Below are 18382 nucleotides of genomic sequence, written 5' to 3'. Positions count from 1 at the left end.
AGGAATAATGGTCTGGGGCTGTTTTTCATGGTTCAGGCTACGCCCCTTAGTTCCAGTAAAGGAAAAGTGAGTTCCATACAGAAATGGTTTGTCGAGATCGGTGGAGAAGAACTTGACTGGCCTGTACAGAGCCCTGACCTCAACCCCCTCTAACACCTTTGGGATGAATTGGAACGCTAACTGCGAGCCAGGCCTAATCGCCCAGAATCAGTGCCCGACCTCATTGATGCAAATCCCCACAGCAATGCTCCAACATCAAGTGGAAAGCCTTCCCAGAAGAGTGGAGGCTGTTATAGCAGCAAAGAGGGGACCAACTCCATATTAGTGCCCATGATTTTGTAATGAGATGTTCAACGAGAAGGTGTCCACATACTTTTGGTCACATAGTGCATGTCTGACTATGGGTAAACAGAAGAGTGTTTGTGTTTCTCTGTAAGGCAATGTTGTTTTAGATGCTCTAGTCCTGCCCAGTCAGATGGCAGGCATGTATGCCTTGCTAATCCTGGCCTATAATTAATCATCCCGCATTCAACAAGCATTACACATACTGTAGTTGACTGTCTGAAGTACACAAGATTAGATGTTAAGTATATTTTCCTCGACAAGAATAGTATCTTGATCCCGTAGTGAATGGGGAGTAGTGTAGCTGTTTTATTCCCCTAGCATAGAGAATAGGGGCCTTTCGAAGGGAGCGGTGTGCTTGGTTAATGGCTTTCTAAATGGTTTGTGCTCAGCTTTCATTCCGGGTGATGTCTTCAGTATACTATGAATGGAGTTGTATTTCCTGCCTATTGTCAGTAAAGATAAACCATTGTGTTGTCACCAAGTTGTTTTTCGGTCATGCTGCTACATTGAAATATGTGCTTCGCTCACTGTAATACAAGGGATCATCCGAACAATTCTCCTTCTCTGTCTCTCATGAATGAACGTATAGCCATTGTTTGTCCCTGCGGCACTGACTCTTCATTCTGCATTTCTCTATTAAGGCGTTGTTGTGAATAGACACTGTGATTAATTGTGTGCATTCCCCACAGACACTACGTTCTGCAGATCTCAGATGACATCGGGAATTTCGGTGAAGTCCGTCTCCCTATTCTGGGATGTCTGGCCGTGTCATGGGTGGTGGTCTTCCTCTGTCTAATTAGAGGAGTCAAGTCTTCAGGCAAGGTGAGCAGCGGTGTCTATCGCTCTGTCTCCCTGTTTTTCTCTCTCTTATCTCTCTCATCTCTCTACGTTCTCGCTCTCACATCCAAAAGTCATTGATTGGGCCAGTAGTTTTTCCCGGTCAAGTTACTTAGTCTATGATCAAGAAAAACTCCTAGTCATAATGTATCATTGACACCCATTAGAAGATGTTCTAACTCATTCTTCACCTCTCGACGGTCCTCAGGTGGTGTACTTCACAGCCACATTCCCCTACGTGGTGCTGACCATCCTCTTCATCAGAGGCATCACCCTGGAGGGAGCTGTCACCGGCATCAAGTACTACCTGACCCCACAGTGGCATAAGATCCTCGACGCTAAGGTATGGGTAGTCATATAGGAAATGTAGTAAATATAGTAATAAGTCATGTAAATCTATGTCATTACCTACTGCAGCTAGTTAAGTACTACTTTATGAGTTGTTGACGTTGACTTTTTATAACTCATATAATAGCTCTTCATAGCGTAACGTTGTAGGCTGTCTCATCACACAGAGACTACTTTAAAATCAGATGTAATATGCCTCAGATATGAAATAAGTATTCTTCAGTGGTTGTATTGACACATGGTTTTCTGTCTGTCCAGGTGTGGGGAGACGCTGCCTCTCAGATCTTCTACTCTCTGGGCTGTGCATGGGGTGGGCTCATCACTATGGCCTCCTACAACAAGTTCCACAACAACTGCTACAGGTACTCTACTCTTCCTCTTCCTCCGCTGTTCCCCCTCTACTCTCCCCTCTTCCCCCGCTGTTCCCCCTCTACTCTCCCCTCTACTCTCCCCTCTTCCCCCGCTGTTCCCCCTCTACTCTCCCCTCTTCCCCCGCTGTTCCCCCTCTACTCTCCCCTCTACTCTCCCCTCTTCCCCCGCTGTTCCCCCTCTACTCTCCCCTCTACGCTCCCCTCTTCCCCCGCTGTTCCCCCTCTACTCTCCCCTCTACTCTCCCCTCTTCCCCCGCTGTTCCCCCTCTACTCTCCCCTCTACGCTCCCCTCTTCCCCCTCTACTCTCCCCTCTACTCTCCCCTCTTCCCCCGCTGTTCCCCCTCTACTCTCCCCTCTACTCTCCCCTCTTCCCCCGCTGTTCCCCCTCTACTATAGCCTTCCCTGTAGCTCAGTTAGTAGAGCATGGTGTTTGCAACACCAGGGTTGTGGGTCCAATTCCCACGGGGGGCCAGCACAGGAAAAAAAAAAAAAAAATATGTATGAAATTGTATGAAATGTATGCATTCACTACTGTAAGTCGCTCTGGATAAGAGCGTCTGCTAAATGACTAAAATGTAAATGTAAATGTAAATAAACCCTGTGTGAGTCCCTAATGGCACCCTATAGGTCCTGGTCAAAAGTAGTGCACTATAAAGGGAAATTGATACCAATTGGGACACTTCTGCTGTCTGTGTTGTGTAAGAAGTGAAGGGTAGTGTGTGCAGTTACACTGCAGTACTTTTCATGCTTGATTGGAGTGAATCAGAAATGGTCTTTGTTGCCTCTCTGGGTGCAATCACACTACAGTGTCAACAGTGATTAACAGAAAGGGTGCAGAATGGAGGAGGGCAGCTGCAAATCGCAGGAATTGATGGAGTATGGTGTGATGGTGTGCACTGCATGCCATTGTACTGTAGGTGGAGGCCAGAGGCAGCGCACTGGGAGTAGAGAGACAAAATGTTTGTTTTTTTACTCTTGTTAAACCTGCGGTTGTATTGTTCCTTGTAGTTTACAGTAGTCAAACTCAAAGCTCCTTTGCAAACTGAAAGAGGTTTTCTCTTCTGTATAGCACCACCATGTGGTGGAAGCAGTGAAGTGACGAACAGGATACTATGAATCAATGAAATAGTGTAGCGACTGATAAACCCATCAGTTGTAAGAAACCAGGAAAAATATATCACTATTTAGTATAATCATGATTTTTGATTATGTAATTAAGACTTAGACTGTTTAGTATGCATGAATCTGCACTGGAAGGAAGAATGATGGTGAAATGCACAGATGGCTTCTTGGTGGTTACTTACACAGAGACCTATAAACATATCCTATTTCTTAAAATGTTCTTCCTGTTTTCTGTTTTTTGATTGGTCGCCCATACAGAGACAGCATCATCATCAGCATCACCAACTGTGCGACCAGCGTGTATGCAGGCTTCGTCATCTTCTCCATCCTGGGCTTCATGGCCCACCACCTGAACGTAGATGTATCTGAGGTGGCCGACCACGGTCCCGGCCTGGCCTTCGTGGCCTACCCAGAGGCCCTCACTCTGCTGCCCATCTCCCCCCTCTGGTCCCTGCTCTTCTTCTTCATGCTCATCCTCCTGGGCCTGGGGACGCAGGTGAGTCGGTCAACCACCATGACATCCTGGCTGTGTCCCAAATGGCACCATATTCCCCCAGGGCTCTGGTGAAAATGTGACACTATGTAGGGAATAGGATGCTGTTTGGGATGCAGCACCTGTCTAATAGGACATATATTTTTTTAAGAATTTAAGGGCTGCATGACCGAACATAGTCAGATGGGCTCAACTTGACACGTAGATGTTTAATTCTTTTTTTCATGTTGGAGAAAGTGGATTTTTGAGAGAAGTAGATAAAAGAAGTCAATGCTGAGTGATAACCTGTCAATGTGTCCCTGTGTGTAGTTCTGCCTGCTGGAGACCCTGGTGACAGCCATTGTGGATGAGATTGGTACTGACTGGATCGTTAGGAACAAGACGGTGGTCACAGGAGGAGTGGCTATAGTGGGCTTCCTGCTGGGGGTGCCGCTCACCACACAGGTAATGGATAAGAGATGTTTACACACACACAAACATACACTGCATGCGTACACACATAAATACACATTAGGGTTGAATATCTTTCAGGTATTTTACAATGTTCCATACGAGAATAAATCACTTTTCTCTCGGGTAACCTGGTATTTCCCGTCAAAACCAGAAGTGTCATTCAAAGGCATATAAATAGGTCTATGTCTAGATTTGATTAGAACTTTGATCGTAAACTCAAGCCTAACGCTACCTGAGCCTGATGAGTCATACATTAAATACATTTTATGAGTCCAAGCCCAAAAAAGCCCAAATGATTGTGCCCTTATCCAATACATATATGATATATAGGCTACTGCACATATGCATGACAGAAAAACATAAAAGCCCATAGATGTCACTAGCTACAGTTGAAGTCGTAAGTTTACATACACTTAGGTTGGAGTCATTAAAACTCATTTTTCAACCACTCCACAAATTTCTCGTCAACAAACTATAGTTTTGGCAAGACAGCTAGGACATCTACCTTGTGCATCTAATTTTTCCAACAATTGTTTACAGACAGATTATTTCACTTGTATCAGTATTCCAGTGGGTCAGAAGTTTACATACACTAAGTTGACTGTGCCTTTAAACAGCTTGGGAAAATGATGTCATGGCTTTAGAAGCTTCTGATAGGCTAATTGACATCATTTGAGTCAATTGGAGGTGTACCTGTGGATGTATTTCAAGGCCTACCTTCAAACTCAGTGCCTCTTTGCTTGACATCATGGCAAAATCGAAAGAAATCAGCCAAGACCCCAGAAAAACAATTGTAGACCTCCACAAGTCTGGTTTATACTTGGGAGCAATTTCCAAACGCCTGAAGGTACCACGTTCATCTCTACAAACAATAGTACACAAGTATAAGCACCATGGGACCACGCTGCCGTCATACCTCTCAGGAAGTAGACGTGTTCTGTCTCTTAGAGATGAACGTACTATGGTGCGAGAAGTGCAAATCAATTCCAGAACAACAGCAAAGGAGCTTGTGACGATGCTGGAGAAAACAGGTACAAAAGTATCTATATCCACAGTAAAACGCGTCCTATATCGACATAACCTGAAAGGCCGCTCAGCAAGGAAGAAGCCACTGCTCCAAAACCGCCATAAAAAAGCCAGACTACGGTTTGGAACTGCACATGGGGACAAAGATTGTACTTTTTGGAGAAATGTCCTCTGGTCTGATGAAACAAAAATAGAACTGTTTGGCCATAATGATCATCGTTATGTTTGGAGGAAAAAGGGGGAGGTTTGCAAGCCGTAGAACATCATCTCAACCATGATGCCCGGGGGTGGCAGCATCATGTTGTGGGTGTGCTTTGCTGCAGGAGGGACTGGTGCACTTCACAAAATAGATGGCATCATGAGGTAGGATAATTATGTGGATATATTGAAGCAACATCTCAAAACATCAGTCAAGAAGTTAAAGCTTGGTCGCAAATGGGTCTTCCAAATGGACAATGACCCCAAGCATACTTCCAAGGTTGTGGCAAAATGGCTTAACATTTTAACAAAGTCAAGGTATTGGAGTGGCCATCACAAAGCCCTGACCTCAATCCCACAGAAATTCTGTTGGCAGAACTGAAAATGCGTGTGCGAGCAAGGAGGCCAACGATCCTGACTCAGTTACACCAGCTCTGTCAGGAGGAATGGGCCAAAATTCACCCAACTTATTGTGGGAAGCTTGTGGAAGGCTACCCAAAACGTTTGACCCAAGTTAAACAATTTAAAGTCAATGCTACCAAATACTAATTGAGTGTATGTAAACTTCTGACCTACTGGGAATGTGTTGAATGAAATAAAAGCTGAAATCAATCATTCTCTCTACTATTATTTCACATTCTTAAAATAAAGTGGTGATCCTAACTGACCTTTGACAGGGAATCTTTACTCTGATTAAATGTCAGGAATTGTGAAAAACTGAGTTTAAATGTATTTGGCTGAGGTGTATGTAAACTTTCGACTTCAACTGTATATGCTCTCTTGGGTAAATTAATGAAACTAGCTCCAGTAGGCTAATACAGTGTGAACTGTATTACTGCACTGTATTGTATTAAACTGTCCTCTTAGTGTGCATTTTGTCACTTCCTGTTGAACGCGGAACGAGGGAGAGCTCAGTTTGTTCTATTGGACAGTTTTGAAAGTCTGTTGAGAAGGTTATTAGTAGCTAGCTACTTTCTGAGTGTGGATCCCGCGACGCGGTTGACATAAGTTGCTGGGACCGCTACTATCTATCCAGTGTTCCTGCCGACCAAGGCCAGGTCTGAGGAGCAGTTTGGAGTAGCAGCTAGCCTAGCTGCTAGCTAGCTACCTGTCAAGCTAACAGCTTATACAGCTTAGCAGCTTAGCACATCCTTTCTGAGACTGAGAATTCCTCCCAGGCACGATCAATCAGTCACTTGCATGATCCTAGTCAAATTGGTTATTAGAAAAGCACAAACATAAAAAAATCCCTTCACAATCAAAAAAAACTTTGAAGTACTTTAAATGAAATTATGGGCAGAAAGACGAATTCAACAATTCAACTTAGATGGCTTATTCATCACAAAACCATTTGATGCTACCAAATATTTTAAAGACTACTTCATTGGCAAAGTGGGCAAACTCAGGCAGGAAATGCTACAATGAACAGTGAGCTGTGAATAAAAAAACAAATTATTGAAATTTGTAAAGTTAGTGTGGGAGAGGTGGAACAAATATTGGTATATAATGACAAACCCCCTGGCATTGGCAACTTAGATGGAGAGCTACTGAGGATGGTAGCTGACTCTATAGCCACTCCTATATGTCATATCTTTAATCTGAGCCTAGAGGTGAAGTCTTTGTCCTCAGGCCTGGAGGGAAGCCAAAGTAATTCCACTACCCAAGAGTGGTAAAGCAGCCTTTACTGGTTCTAACAATAGACCTATCAGCTTGCTGCCAGCTCTTAGCAAACTGTTGGAAAAAACTGTGTTTGACCAAATTCAATGCTATTTCTCTGTAAACAAATGAACAACAGACTTACAGCATGCTTACAGAGAATGGCACTCAACATACTGCACTGATACAAATCTCTGATGATTGGTTGAAATCAATTTATAATAAGAAGACTGTTGGAGTTGTACTGTGAGATTTCAGTGCAGCCTTTGAAATTATTGACCATAACCTGAAAACGCATGTGTTATGGCTTTTCAACCTCTGCCATATCGTGGATTCAGAGCAATCTATCCAATAGAAATCAAAGGGTTTTCTTTAAAGGAAGCTTTTCTAATGTTAAACATGTAAAGTGTGGTGTACCGCAGGGCAGCTTTCTAGGCCCTCTACTCTTTTCTATTTTTACCAATGACCTGCTACTGGCATTAAACAAAGCATGTGTGCCCATGTATGCTGAGGATTCAACCATATATGCATCAGCAACCACAGCTAATGAAGTCACTGAAAACCTTAGCAAAAAGTTGCAGTCTGTTTTTGAATGGGTGGCCAGTAATAAACCGATCCTGAACATCTCTAAAACTAAGAGCTTTGTATTTGGTACAAATCATTCCCTAAGTTCTAGACCTCAGCTGAATCTGGTAATGAATGGTGTGGCTGTTGAACAAGACTAAATTACTTGGCGTTACTTTAGATTGTAAACTGTCATGGTCAAAACATATAGATTCAATGGTTGTAAAGATGGGGAGAGGTCTGTCCGTAATAAAGAGATGCTCTGCTTTAATGACACTGCACTCCAAACATCAAAGTCCTGCAGGCTCTAGTTTTGTCTTATCTTGATTATTGTCCAGTTGTGTGGTCGAGTGCTGCAAGGAAAGACCGATTTAAGCTGTAGCTGGCCCAGAACAGAGTTGCATGTCTTGATCTGCATTGTAATCAGAGGGCTAATATCAATACTATGCATGCCAGTCTCTCTTGGCTAAGAGTTGAGGAGAGACTGACTGCATCACTTCTTTTTATAAGAAATATTGTGTTAAAAATTCCAAATTGTTAGCATAGTCAACTTACACACAGCTCTGACACACACACTTATCCCACCAGACATGCCACCAGAGGTCTTTTCACAGTCCCCAAATCCAGAATACATTTTTAAAAAGTGTACAGTATTATATAGGGCCATTATTGCATGGAACTCCCTTTCATCTCATATTGTTCAAATAGACAGCAAACCTGGTTTCAAAAAACAAACAAAGCAACACTGCACGACACAACGCCTCTCCTCTATTTGACCTAGATAGTAGCCTAGTGGTTAGAATGTTTGGCCAGTAACCGAAAAGGTTGCTGGATCGAATCCCCAAGCTGACAAGGTACAAATCTGTTGTTCTGCCCCTGAGCAAGGCAGTTATCCCACTGTTCCTCGGGTGCCATGGATGTCGATTAAGGCAACCCCCTGCACCTCTCTGATTAAGAGAGGTTGGGTTAAATGTGGAAGACACATTTCAGTTGAATGCATTCAGATGTAGTTTGTGGTAGGCTGTGTGCCATTTTTTAATTGATGTTCTTGTCTATCAATGTTCCGTATTGTGTCATGTTTCATGTTTTGTGTGGACCCCAGGAAGAGTTTGAAACAGCTAATGGGGATCCTAATAAAATAGCAAATACTGTATTGTATAGACTGGAATTACACACATTTTTCAAACCATAATAAAGCAAGGAGAGAACATGTGATTCTGGTGCAGCACATGCGGCCTACAAAGTTAGAAGTATAGGCTAGCGAATTTGATTTTAATGTTGAAATATTATATATGTATAATTGGTAGGCTGACGCATATATACAGTGCATTCGAAAGTACGCTCCGAAACGATGCTGTCTCGGAGCTCTACGGACAATTCCTTCAATTCCTTTTTGCTCTGACATGCACTGTCAACTGTGGGGCCTTATATAGACAGGTGTGGGCATTTCCAAATCACATCCAATCAATTGAATTCACCACAGGTGGACTACAATGAAGTTGTAGAAACATCTCAAGGATTATCAATGGAAACAGGATGCACCTGAGCTCAATTTTGAGTCTCATAGCAAAGGGTCTGAATACTTATGTCAATAAGTTATTTCAGTTTTTTTATTTTTAATACATTTGCTAAAATGGCTAAAAACCTGTCTACGTTTTGTCATTGTGGGGTATTGTGTATAGATTGATGAGGATTTTTTTTAATTTTATCCATTTTAGAATAAGGCTGTAACGTAACAAAATGTGGAAAAGGGAAGGGGTCTGAATACTTTCCGAAGGCATTGTACCTTTCATATAATATTTCCCCTAATTTCATTAGCCTACCTTCTCTTTCGCTCTCTATTGTTGCTTCATACATTCCTCACTTTCAACAGTTAAATGAAATAAGTTTTGTTGTCCTTCATCATTCTAATGACATGCTTGAATAATATAGGACTAGAATTAGATGCACACTGCTTTCACTTATCTTCACAAAGATTAAATGGTTGGGTCTGAATAAATAACTGCTATAGCCTACCGCCATCGCGTGTTCACTCCTCAAACTACCCGTGAGTTCTGTTAGCTGCTGTATGTAACATTCAGCAAATAAATCGGGATAAGAAATGCTAAAAATAAAAATGTCCAGCAAGCTATTCTAGTCTAGCTTTTCCTGCATGGGACTCCAAGAGCTAAGGAGTGTTATTTAAGTAGAGGCCAGCGTAGCACAGGCTATAAGAGTCAGAGGCTATAAGTTAGATGCTTATTATGCACAACCCATCATTCATTAGCTAAATGCAAGTCTAATACTGCATTGAATGTATTACCTGAAAGAGGTAGACTAGTATATATATATATATATATATATATATATATATATATATATATATATATATATATATATATATATATATATATGTCTACCTCTTTCAGGTAATACATTTATTTATATATATATATATATATATATATATATATATATATATATATATATATAGTGCCTTGCGAAAGTATTCGGCCCCCTTGAACTTTTCGACCTTTTGCCACATTTCAGGCTTCAAACATAAAGATATAAAACTGTAATTTTTTGTGAAGAATCAACAAGAAGTGGGACACAATTATGAAGTGGAACGAAATTTATTGGATATTTCAAACTTTTTTAACAAATAAAAAACAGAAAAATTGGCCGTGCAAAATTATTCAGCCCCTTTACTTTCAGTGCAGCAAACCCTCTCCAGAAGTTCAGTGAGGATCTCTGAATGATCCAATGTTGACCTAAATGACTAATGATGATAAATAGAATCCACCTGTGTGTAATCAAGTCTCCGTATAAATGCACCTGCTCTGTGATAGTCTCAGAGGTCCGTTTAAAGCGCAGAGAACATCATGAAGAACAAGGAACACACCAGGCAGGTCCGAGATACTGCTGTGGAGAAGTTTAAAGCCGGATTTGGATACAAAAAGATTTCCCAAGCTTTAAACATCCCAAGGAGCACTGTGCAAGCGATAATATTGAAATGGAAGGAGTATCAGACCACTGCAAATCTACGAAGACCCGGCCGTCCCTCTAAACTTTCAGCTCATACAAGGAGAAGACTGATCAGAGATGCAGCCAAGAGGCCCATGATCACTCTGGATGAACTGCAGAGATCTACAGCTGAGGTGGGAGACTCTGTCCATAGGACAACAATCAGTCGTATACTGCACAAATCTGGCCTTTATGGAAGAGTGGCAAGAAGAAAGCCATTTCTTAAAGATATCCATAAAAAGTGTTATTTAAAGTTTGCCACTAGCCACCTGGGGGAGACACCAAACATGTGGAAGAAGGTGCTCTGGTCAGATGAAACCAAAATCAAACTTTTTGGCAACAATGCAAAACGTTATGTTTGGCGTAAAAGCAACACAGCTCATCACCCTGAACACACCATCCCCACTGTCAAACATGGTGGTGGCAGCATCATGGTTTGGGCCTGCTTTTCTTCAGCAGGGGCAGGGAAGATGGTTAAAATTGATGGGAAGATGGATGGAGCCAAATACAGGACCATTCTGGAAGAAAACCTGATGGAGTCTGCAAAAGACCTGAGACTGGGACGGAGATTTGTCTTCCAACAAGACAATGATCCAAAACATAAAGCAAAATCTACAATGGAATGGTTCACAAATAAACATATCCAGGTGTTAGAATGGCCAAGTCAAAGTCCAGACCTGAATCCAATCGAGAATCTGTGGAAAGAACTGAAAACTGCTGTTCACAAACGCTCTCCATCCAACCTCACTGAGCTCGAGCTGTTTTGCAAGGAGGAATGGCCAAAAATTTCAGTCTCTCGATGTGCAAAACTGATAGAGACATACCCCAAGCGACTTACAGCTGTAATCGCAGCAAAAGGTGGCGCTACAAAGTATTAACTTAAGGGGGCTGAAAAATTTTGCACACCCAATTTTTCAGTTTTTTATTTGTTAAAAAAATTTGAAATATCCAATAAATTTCGTTCCACTTCATGATTGTGTCCCACTTGTTGTTGATTCTTCACAAAAAAATACAGTTTTATATCTTTATGTTTGAAGCCTGAAATGTGGCAAAAGGTCGAAAAGTTCAAGGGGGCCGAATACTTTCGCAAGGCACTGTATATATTTTGGATGCAATTTGAATGGAATTGATGGAGAAAGAAAGACTGTGAGAGAGTGCTCACGTGTGCACTGATTTAAAGCAACAATATTTGTATGTCTGGATTGGAGTCAATGGAATGGTATCGAAGACGTGATTTCCGTATGGTTGATACCTCTCATATTTACATTTACGTCATTTAGCAGACACTCTTATCCAGAGCGACTTACAAATTGGTGCATTCACCTTATGATATCCAGTGGAACAACCACTTTACAATAGTACATCTATATATTTTTTTGGGGGGGGCGGGGGGGGTTAGAAGGATTACTATATCCTATCCCAGGTATTCCTTAAAGAGGTGGGGTTTCAGGTGTCTCCGGAAGGTGGTGATTGACTCCGCTGTCCTGGCGTCATGAGGGAGCTTGTTCCACCATTGGGGTGCCAGAGCAGCGAACAGTTTTGACTGTGCTGAGCGGGAACTGTGCTTCCGCAGAGGTAGGGAGGCGAGCAGGCCAGAGGTGGATGAACACAGTGCCCTTCTTTGGGTGTAGGGACTGATCAGAGCCTGAAGGTACGGAGGTGCCGTTCCCCTCACAGCTCCGTAGGCAAGCACCATGGTCTTGTAGCAGATGCGAGCTTCAACTGGAAGCCAGTGGAGTGTGCGGAGGAGCGGGATGACGTGACTCTATTCCAGCCATTGCTATGAGCCGTCCTCCCCTCAGTAGCCTCCACTGAGATGTAAATGTGTAAATTAGACGCACATTCTGTCTTTATATTACTGTAGCATAGACTTTGCTGCAGCAAATGTAGGCCTACCATGATGAGATGATAAGTCTGCATGCATTGTGAACTGTGCTCCATACTGAGAGGGACGGTATGTCCCCACCCTGAGCATTGATGATTCATGCAGAGAGCAGAAGGCCGTAGAGAAGCCAGATTCAGACATCGCATATCATTTAACAGCTCATAGAAGTAATTTATTATAATGTATCGGTTTCTCACAGTTATTTATGCCAGGAAAAGGTAGTTGTTTTGGCCGGGAAATCTTGATAACTGGGTTACCGCCATTCAACCCTAATATACATGCATGTTCACACACACATAAACACACACGTAATTATTCAGGGGTATAATCATTAGTCCAAACAGTTGCAAAACTTTTTGTTTTGCAACAAAACTGTTGTTTCTATTTGACAAATGCAGGTAGGTCCCTCGCTGTTTTGTTTCATTTGCTTCCGTTCTGGTTCCTAGTGAATACTCCCCAGAGCACAAATATTTAGCATGTATACTGTTTTTGTATTCTCCACCTGTGCTCTCATGTCTTTAGGCTGGGATCTACTGGCTGCTGCTGATGGATAACTACGCTGCTAGTTTCTCTTTGGTTATCATCTCCTGCATCATGTGCATCTGCATCATGTACGTCTATGGTGAGTCCAACTGTCTTTCCTTGATTCTAAATATCTGTTGTGCACAATGCTCTGCCAAGGCTATTGGTGAAAGCTAATCAAACTGAATGACTGACAACAAGCTGTACTGTTTGTGTTCAGGACACAAAAAATACTTCAAGGACGTTGAGATGATGCTGGGTTTCCCCCCTCCAATCTTCTTCCGGGTCTGCTGGAGATTCGTGTCCCCCATCATCATATCTGTAAGAGCATTTCATCAGCCCCTTTCCCAGTAGCTACCCTCCAGGGCCCCCAAGTTGACATGTTATGAGGCTTCACCTGCTCTGCATTCCACACACTTGTCGTTAATCTGTATGGCTACACTTTCACTTTTGCCTTGTTCTCAGCAAAACCTGTTGTGCAAAATACATGTATGAATACCAGAATGACCTAGACCTAGGACACAACTCGATGAGCATACTGTACGTAATTTCTTTATGCAAATGTAAATAATGTTTGTTCATTTCCGAGTTTTCATGTACTTGTCGAAAGAATTACAGATAGAACTGAGTGACTAGTGATTTTTAGGATCTCTATGTGTACTTGACACGAATGGTCCCTCTGTCTTTTATATTTGCAGTTTATCCTGATCTTCACAGTGATCCAGTACAAGCCCATCACCTACAACGACTATGTGTACCCTGGCTGGTCTCTAGCCATCGGCTTCCTTATGGCCATGTCCTCCGTCATCTGCATACCCATCTATGCTCTCTACAAGATCGCCAAGTCTGAGGGAACCACATTTTTAGAGGTAAAATCCACAGTAGCGCTCTGTCTGTGTTTAGTGTTGGAAAGCAGATGTGTTTGGCATTCTAAGACTAGTGAAAGTGTCGTTTTTGTTTTGTTTGTTAAATGGAACATTTCGTTGAAGGGGTGCTCGATCTAAAAGAAATGGATGGTAAAAGGGAGAACCCGATGGGTGTTATGTTATTTGTTATGTTATTATGTAACTTGCGTTACATAATTTTCCCAACTGCTTTACCTGCCTCTAATTATCAATACATAATGAACCTATGTCGCTCCCATCACATTGACCTCTGACCCTCCACTCCTTACAGCGGTTGAAGAATTCGTGCAAGCCAGACATGAAGTGGGGCCCGGCCCTGAGTGAGCATCGGATAGGCCTCTACGCCACCCCAGGCTCAGAGGGAGAGGTGGAAGTGCGTCCCCTGAAAGAGGAGCTGAGGGAGAAGGAGAAGGAGGATGAGAAGAGGGATGAGATCAGCCTCACCATCCAGGGCAGCAACGGCTCAACAGAACACAACACTACCCCCAGCGCATAGAGGCCCCCACTGGGCTAGCGCCAGTCCCCACCCAACCACCCTTTCCCACAGCACACCGCAACGTGGGGGAGAGCCCGCTCACTGGAGACCTTTACATATTGTAAGGGCTTATTATTTCTAACCTCTAGAGAAATTGGCCGTCATCCAAAAGAATTTCACCTCTTGTTTCGACATAATTGAATTATGCATTTTTTTTCTCTTCTTCATATTATGCAGGCGTGTGTACTTACTGTGAATACATGGCACAATAGGGGAGGGACAACATTTTTCTCCTTGATCTGTAAAGATATCCAGCGGAATTGGCAACTTTTCTGGTGGCAGTGCTGGGGGTTTTAAAGCTGGAGGCCAGGTGTTCTTTAGGTCAGTGCTGTAGACATCTGAATGGAACCATTCTAGGGACTGATCTTTCCCTTCTACTGTTTTATCTACGGTATAGCTTTTGACTATCAGTACCCTCTAATACAATATAGTCTCCACTACTCAGACTGTTATGTATGCTGCTTTAGGGTTACCCAGAACAACTCAAATTGGAGTAAGCCAATGGCTTTTTAGCTACTGATCTGACACATATTTCATTTGACTAACTATACAGTTAAGCCCTTGTACTTCCAATGATGGCAAACAACTAACATGCATTACAGCACCAACTCCCCAAACACACAGAGAATGTTGGTCTCCAGCTTTCTGAACAGCTACCCTGACTGAAGCACATGACTTCCCAATGCCCATTCTCAGGGTCCCAAAACAATGTACTACTTACTGAGCACGTTCAATACCTGAGTAAATGTTTCTATGATTATGGAAGGCTTTACATTAGAGAGGGAGCTAAGAAAAAGACAACCATAACATGTTCACACACAAAACAAATGGGTGGATGGATGCAACTCAGTACAATAAAGTGCCATCTCTCTTTTAGTCTTCCAAGCATTTCCGTGGGAAATGCATCTCGAAATGTGGCATCTCACTTGTGAAGGGAGCATTTGATTGAGGACCGAAGCAGCTAGCATATCGAGGAGGAAGTACACAGTGGTGTTGCCTCATAGCCTCTGTTACTCACAAGTAGGATTTGCCCCAACCAGGCATGTTACCAAAAAACATGTTGAACATGCATGAACTTTAATATCTCGGTGACATAGCTGGAGTATGTGTCTAACTTTTTCAAAACTGAGAGACTTGCATCAGCAGGTGTCTTTGCAGAGGAAAATAAATGTATTTACAAGCGTTTTAAAGCTCTGAGCCAAGTAATGGTGTGATTGGATGTGGAAACAGGAAGGAGAGAGGCCATTGGTTGGCCTGGAGATGGAGCTTGTCTCCAGGAGAATAAAAAAAACTTCAGTCATCTTTACTGATTTATGTAGTTTATATGTAGTTGTATAGTATCGTTCTCTCTATAGAATTGTCTTATTTTTATCTTTTATTATTGTAAATTAACATAGTAAATAATTATAAGGAAAACATGTTGATTTTGTAAAGAAGCAACAGTATCTTAAGAAATAACAGTAATGTTTACCATTCCTCATCTATGACTTGTTTTTTTACTGGTAATTGTTTTATTTTAGTGGGTTGGAGTGGGAGGGACATGTATTTCAGTCACTTTGTGAAAGGATGCTGTTGTGGTTGGGTTTAGGGTGGGAGTAGTGCTCTCACAGGTTGCTGGAATTGGCAATTGTCAAGAAGTCCCATCTCTCCATCTAATTTGAGGCATTTATCTCCGCTCTGTTACGTTGCATCTGTGAGTGAGGCAACGACCTGTCTGTGGTAACATTGTAAATCCACTGGGTCCTTGCCTGGCATGCACTGATGGATTAGGTAGTCTGGCAATGCAGCTGCTAAAGAGCGAGAGCATTGCATCTTGATGAAACTTCAGATTTTGTATTTCTTCTTTAACCAGTACATCACTGTATATGTTCAACATCTTCATCTGACTGCATAAATCCAGTTTCTGCTGTCATGACTATGAGTTGTTCTCCTTCCATTTTACTTCAGTTTCACTGTGTTAAAAGTGTCATGACAGTTAGCTATCCAGACGTTGTCCAAAATAGAAACTAAACCTTGCAGTCCAACAGGAGGCATGTCTGACACTCAGGGGAGTAGTTAGTGGTTATTTTGTCCCACATGGCCTCTTATTGCCTATGTAATGGGGAATAGGATTCCATTTGGGACCTACCCAAAATTGTTGGTTATTTAAACATAAAAACAAGCACAGCAGTAGGTTAGATGCAGCCCAACAGACTCAAGTTTTACTTCAGATGGAAACAGACTAGTGTGTTCTCCTATGATGATGACTGAAGCACAGTACAGCCACACTACTGAATCTGTTATAAAGCAGAGTAGTAGTGGTCCTGGAATGACGATAGCACAGGATATTAGTAATGATGATGCTTTTAACTGATGTGTGTGTCTTGAAAAGTTAGAAACACTATGGATACATATCATTTTGGTAAGAAGAAGTTGACAGCAGGTGTAAATGGTTGAGCTAAAGTGGGTTAGTATATAATGGCCCCGGTGACATCATTTGATAACAGAATTATTCTCGACATGTCGGCTGAGGCTAGGGAGTCCTCTAGGACTTTTATTTCTTCTTCTTGTTGAACTGTTGACTTGCAGTCCTCGTCTTTATAATAGTAGTAAGTTAGGATAACCACCATGCTATTGCAACCCTTTGGTCTCTGCTATCCCAGAATTCTTCCTCTATCAGAGGACTGGTGTTTGTGTTTTTATTTGGGTGTATTTTTATTTTCTTATAGTATAATTAGCCAGTGTTTAGTGTAATATGTATTTCTGTGTAGTGGATACCCTACTGCTAACTACTATTTTTAGACCACGATAGTGTCAGTATTGATGTCATGTAATTCTAATCAATCAGTAGCGATCCATTTTTTCATCTAACAAAACACAAACTACCTTTTTAAAACGTATTTTATCATCACGATTTATCATTCATGTTCAGTGACACTACCTTTAACTTGTTCTAAAAGCCAGCTGATATCAAAAGTATTGCCAAACAAAAGCTTGGGTTGAAACTTGAATTCAAAGGAATGCATTTACCAGTATGTTCTGTTGGAGGTACATGACATGTCTGCAGCTACATGACTTTTGGGGACAGTAAATAATAAGTGTTAATCTATTTTACATAGTAATAATGCCAACAGTATTAAGTGAACACTGTGGTACTGTACTGCAGTCACATCTGTTTACAATATAGCAACTGTGCTGTAAATGTTTTGTGTAAACAGACTGGCCTTTTCAATTTGGTGGAGGAGTAGTTTACGAGCATTATGTGGCAAATAAAGAAAAGGAAATCAAACCCCATAATCAGCAACATTGCTCGGGCCCCAGGAAGAGTAGCTGCTGCTTCAGCTAATGGGGATCTGAATAAAAGACTAAATAACATTGTAAATACAATACATGACAGAAGATCAAAATATCAATGTATTGGGGAACTATGTATGAAAGGGTGATTTTGTTTTCATCTTATTCTTCCTTTTTTGATCACTGAGATTATTATTTCATTAACTTGGCATTTTATCATTTGGTGAGACCCTTCCATTAAAATGATCAACCTAAGCAGGTAGTGTAAAAGGACACATTGAATTAATGTTCATATATTTGTGACATTGTATAGAAACAAATTGTTCATCACCTCATATTGAAATCACTGTAGTAAAAGGCTTCTATATATGGAATGTAAGAAATTAATAAATGTTAGCAATTCTGAAAACGGATAGTAAGCTTTTACTGTACTAAAACTGATTTATCTGCTCTGTGATTCACTACAATCACAGAGATGTCTGAATTTCTTACTCATAAACATGTTTTTACAAGTTGTTTCAGCACTTTAAATCAAGTCATGTGTTTATAACATATCTAATAATACAAACTTCCGTTTTGAAATAAGGCTTTACAATGGTCTGAGTAAACTGTTGTCACTGTCAGCAGAGTAGACATGATGTTATGCCAATGTAAATTCTATCATAAGGGAGAATAAAGCACAAATGAAATGAACACAGTACTGGTACTTTATCATATATATCTAACCATGTCTCTTGTACCTTGGGGCCAAAATCCATTGAATTGTCTTAGTCATGTCAGCTGTATATCGTAAACTGTTCAATTACAAATGGTAAATAAAATCTATTTTAAAGATCACTCAAGTG

At 41.5% G+C, this 18382-nt stretch overlaps 1 protein-coding gene across 8 annotated transcripts in view; it reads left to right on the top strand.

Moving 5' to 3' along the window:
- Window positions 1-18374, top strand: part of slc6a9 (solute carrier family 6 member 9) — a 90283-nt gene extending 71909 nt beyond the window's left edge. For all 8 annotated transcript variants that reach the window (XM_029704854.1, XM_029704849.1, XM_029704850.1 and 5 more), the window contains 9 exons: window positions 1035-1167; window positions 1391-1525; window positions 1789-1892; window positions 3283-3520; window positions 3827-3961; window positions 12825-12924; window positions 13045-13145; window positions 13523-13693; window positions 14001-18374. In XM_029704854.1, the coding sequence (XP_029560714.1) occupies window positions 1035-1167; window positions 1391-1525; window positions 1789-1892; window positions 3283-3520; window positions 3827-3961; window positions 12825-12924; window positions 13045-13145; window positions 13523-13693; window positions 14001-14225 (1342 nt within the window). In that variant the 3' untranslated portion in view covers window positions 14226-18374. The remainder of the gene's footprint in view (window positions 1-1034; window positions 1168-1390; window positions 1526-1788; window positions 1893-3282; window positions 3521-3826; window positions 3962-12824; window positions 12925-13044; window positions 13146-13522; window positions 13694-14000) is intronic.
- Window positions 18375-18382: the final 8 nt, after the last annotated feature.

This window comes from Salmo trutta, chromosome 21 (genome assembly GCF_901001165.1).
Source record: "Salmo trutta chromosome 21, fSalTru1.1, whole genome shotgun sequence".
In the NCBI taxonomy this organism is placed as follows: domain Eukaryota; kingdom Metazoa; phylum Chordata; class Actinopteri; order Salmoniformes; family Salmonidae; genus Salmo; species Salmo trutta.
The sequence above is the reverse complement of the archived record's forward strand: the minus strand, read 5'-3'. Positions and strand labels throughout refer to the sequence as shown.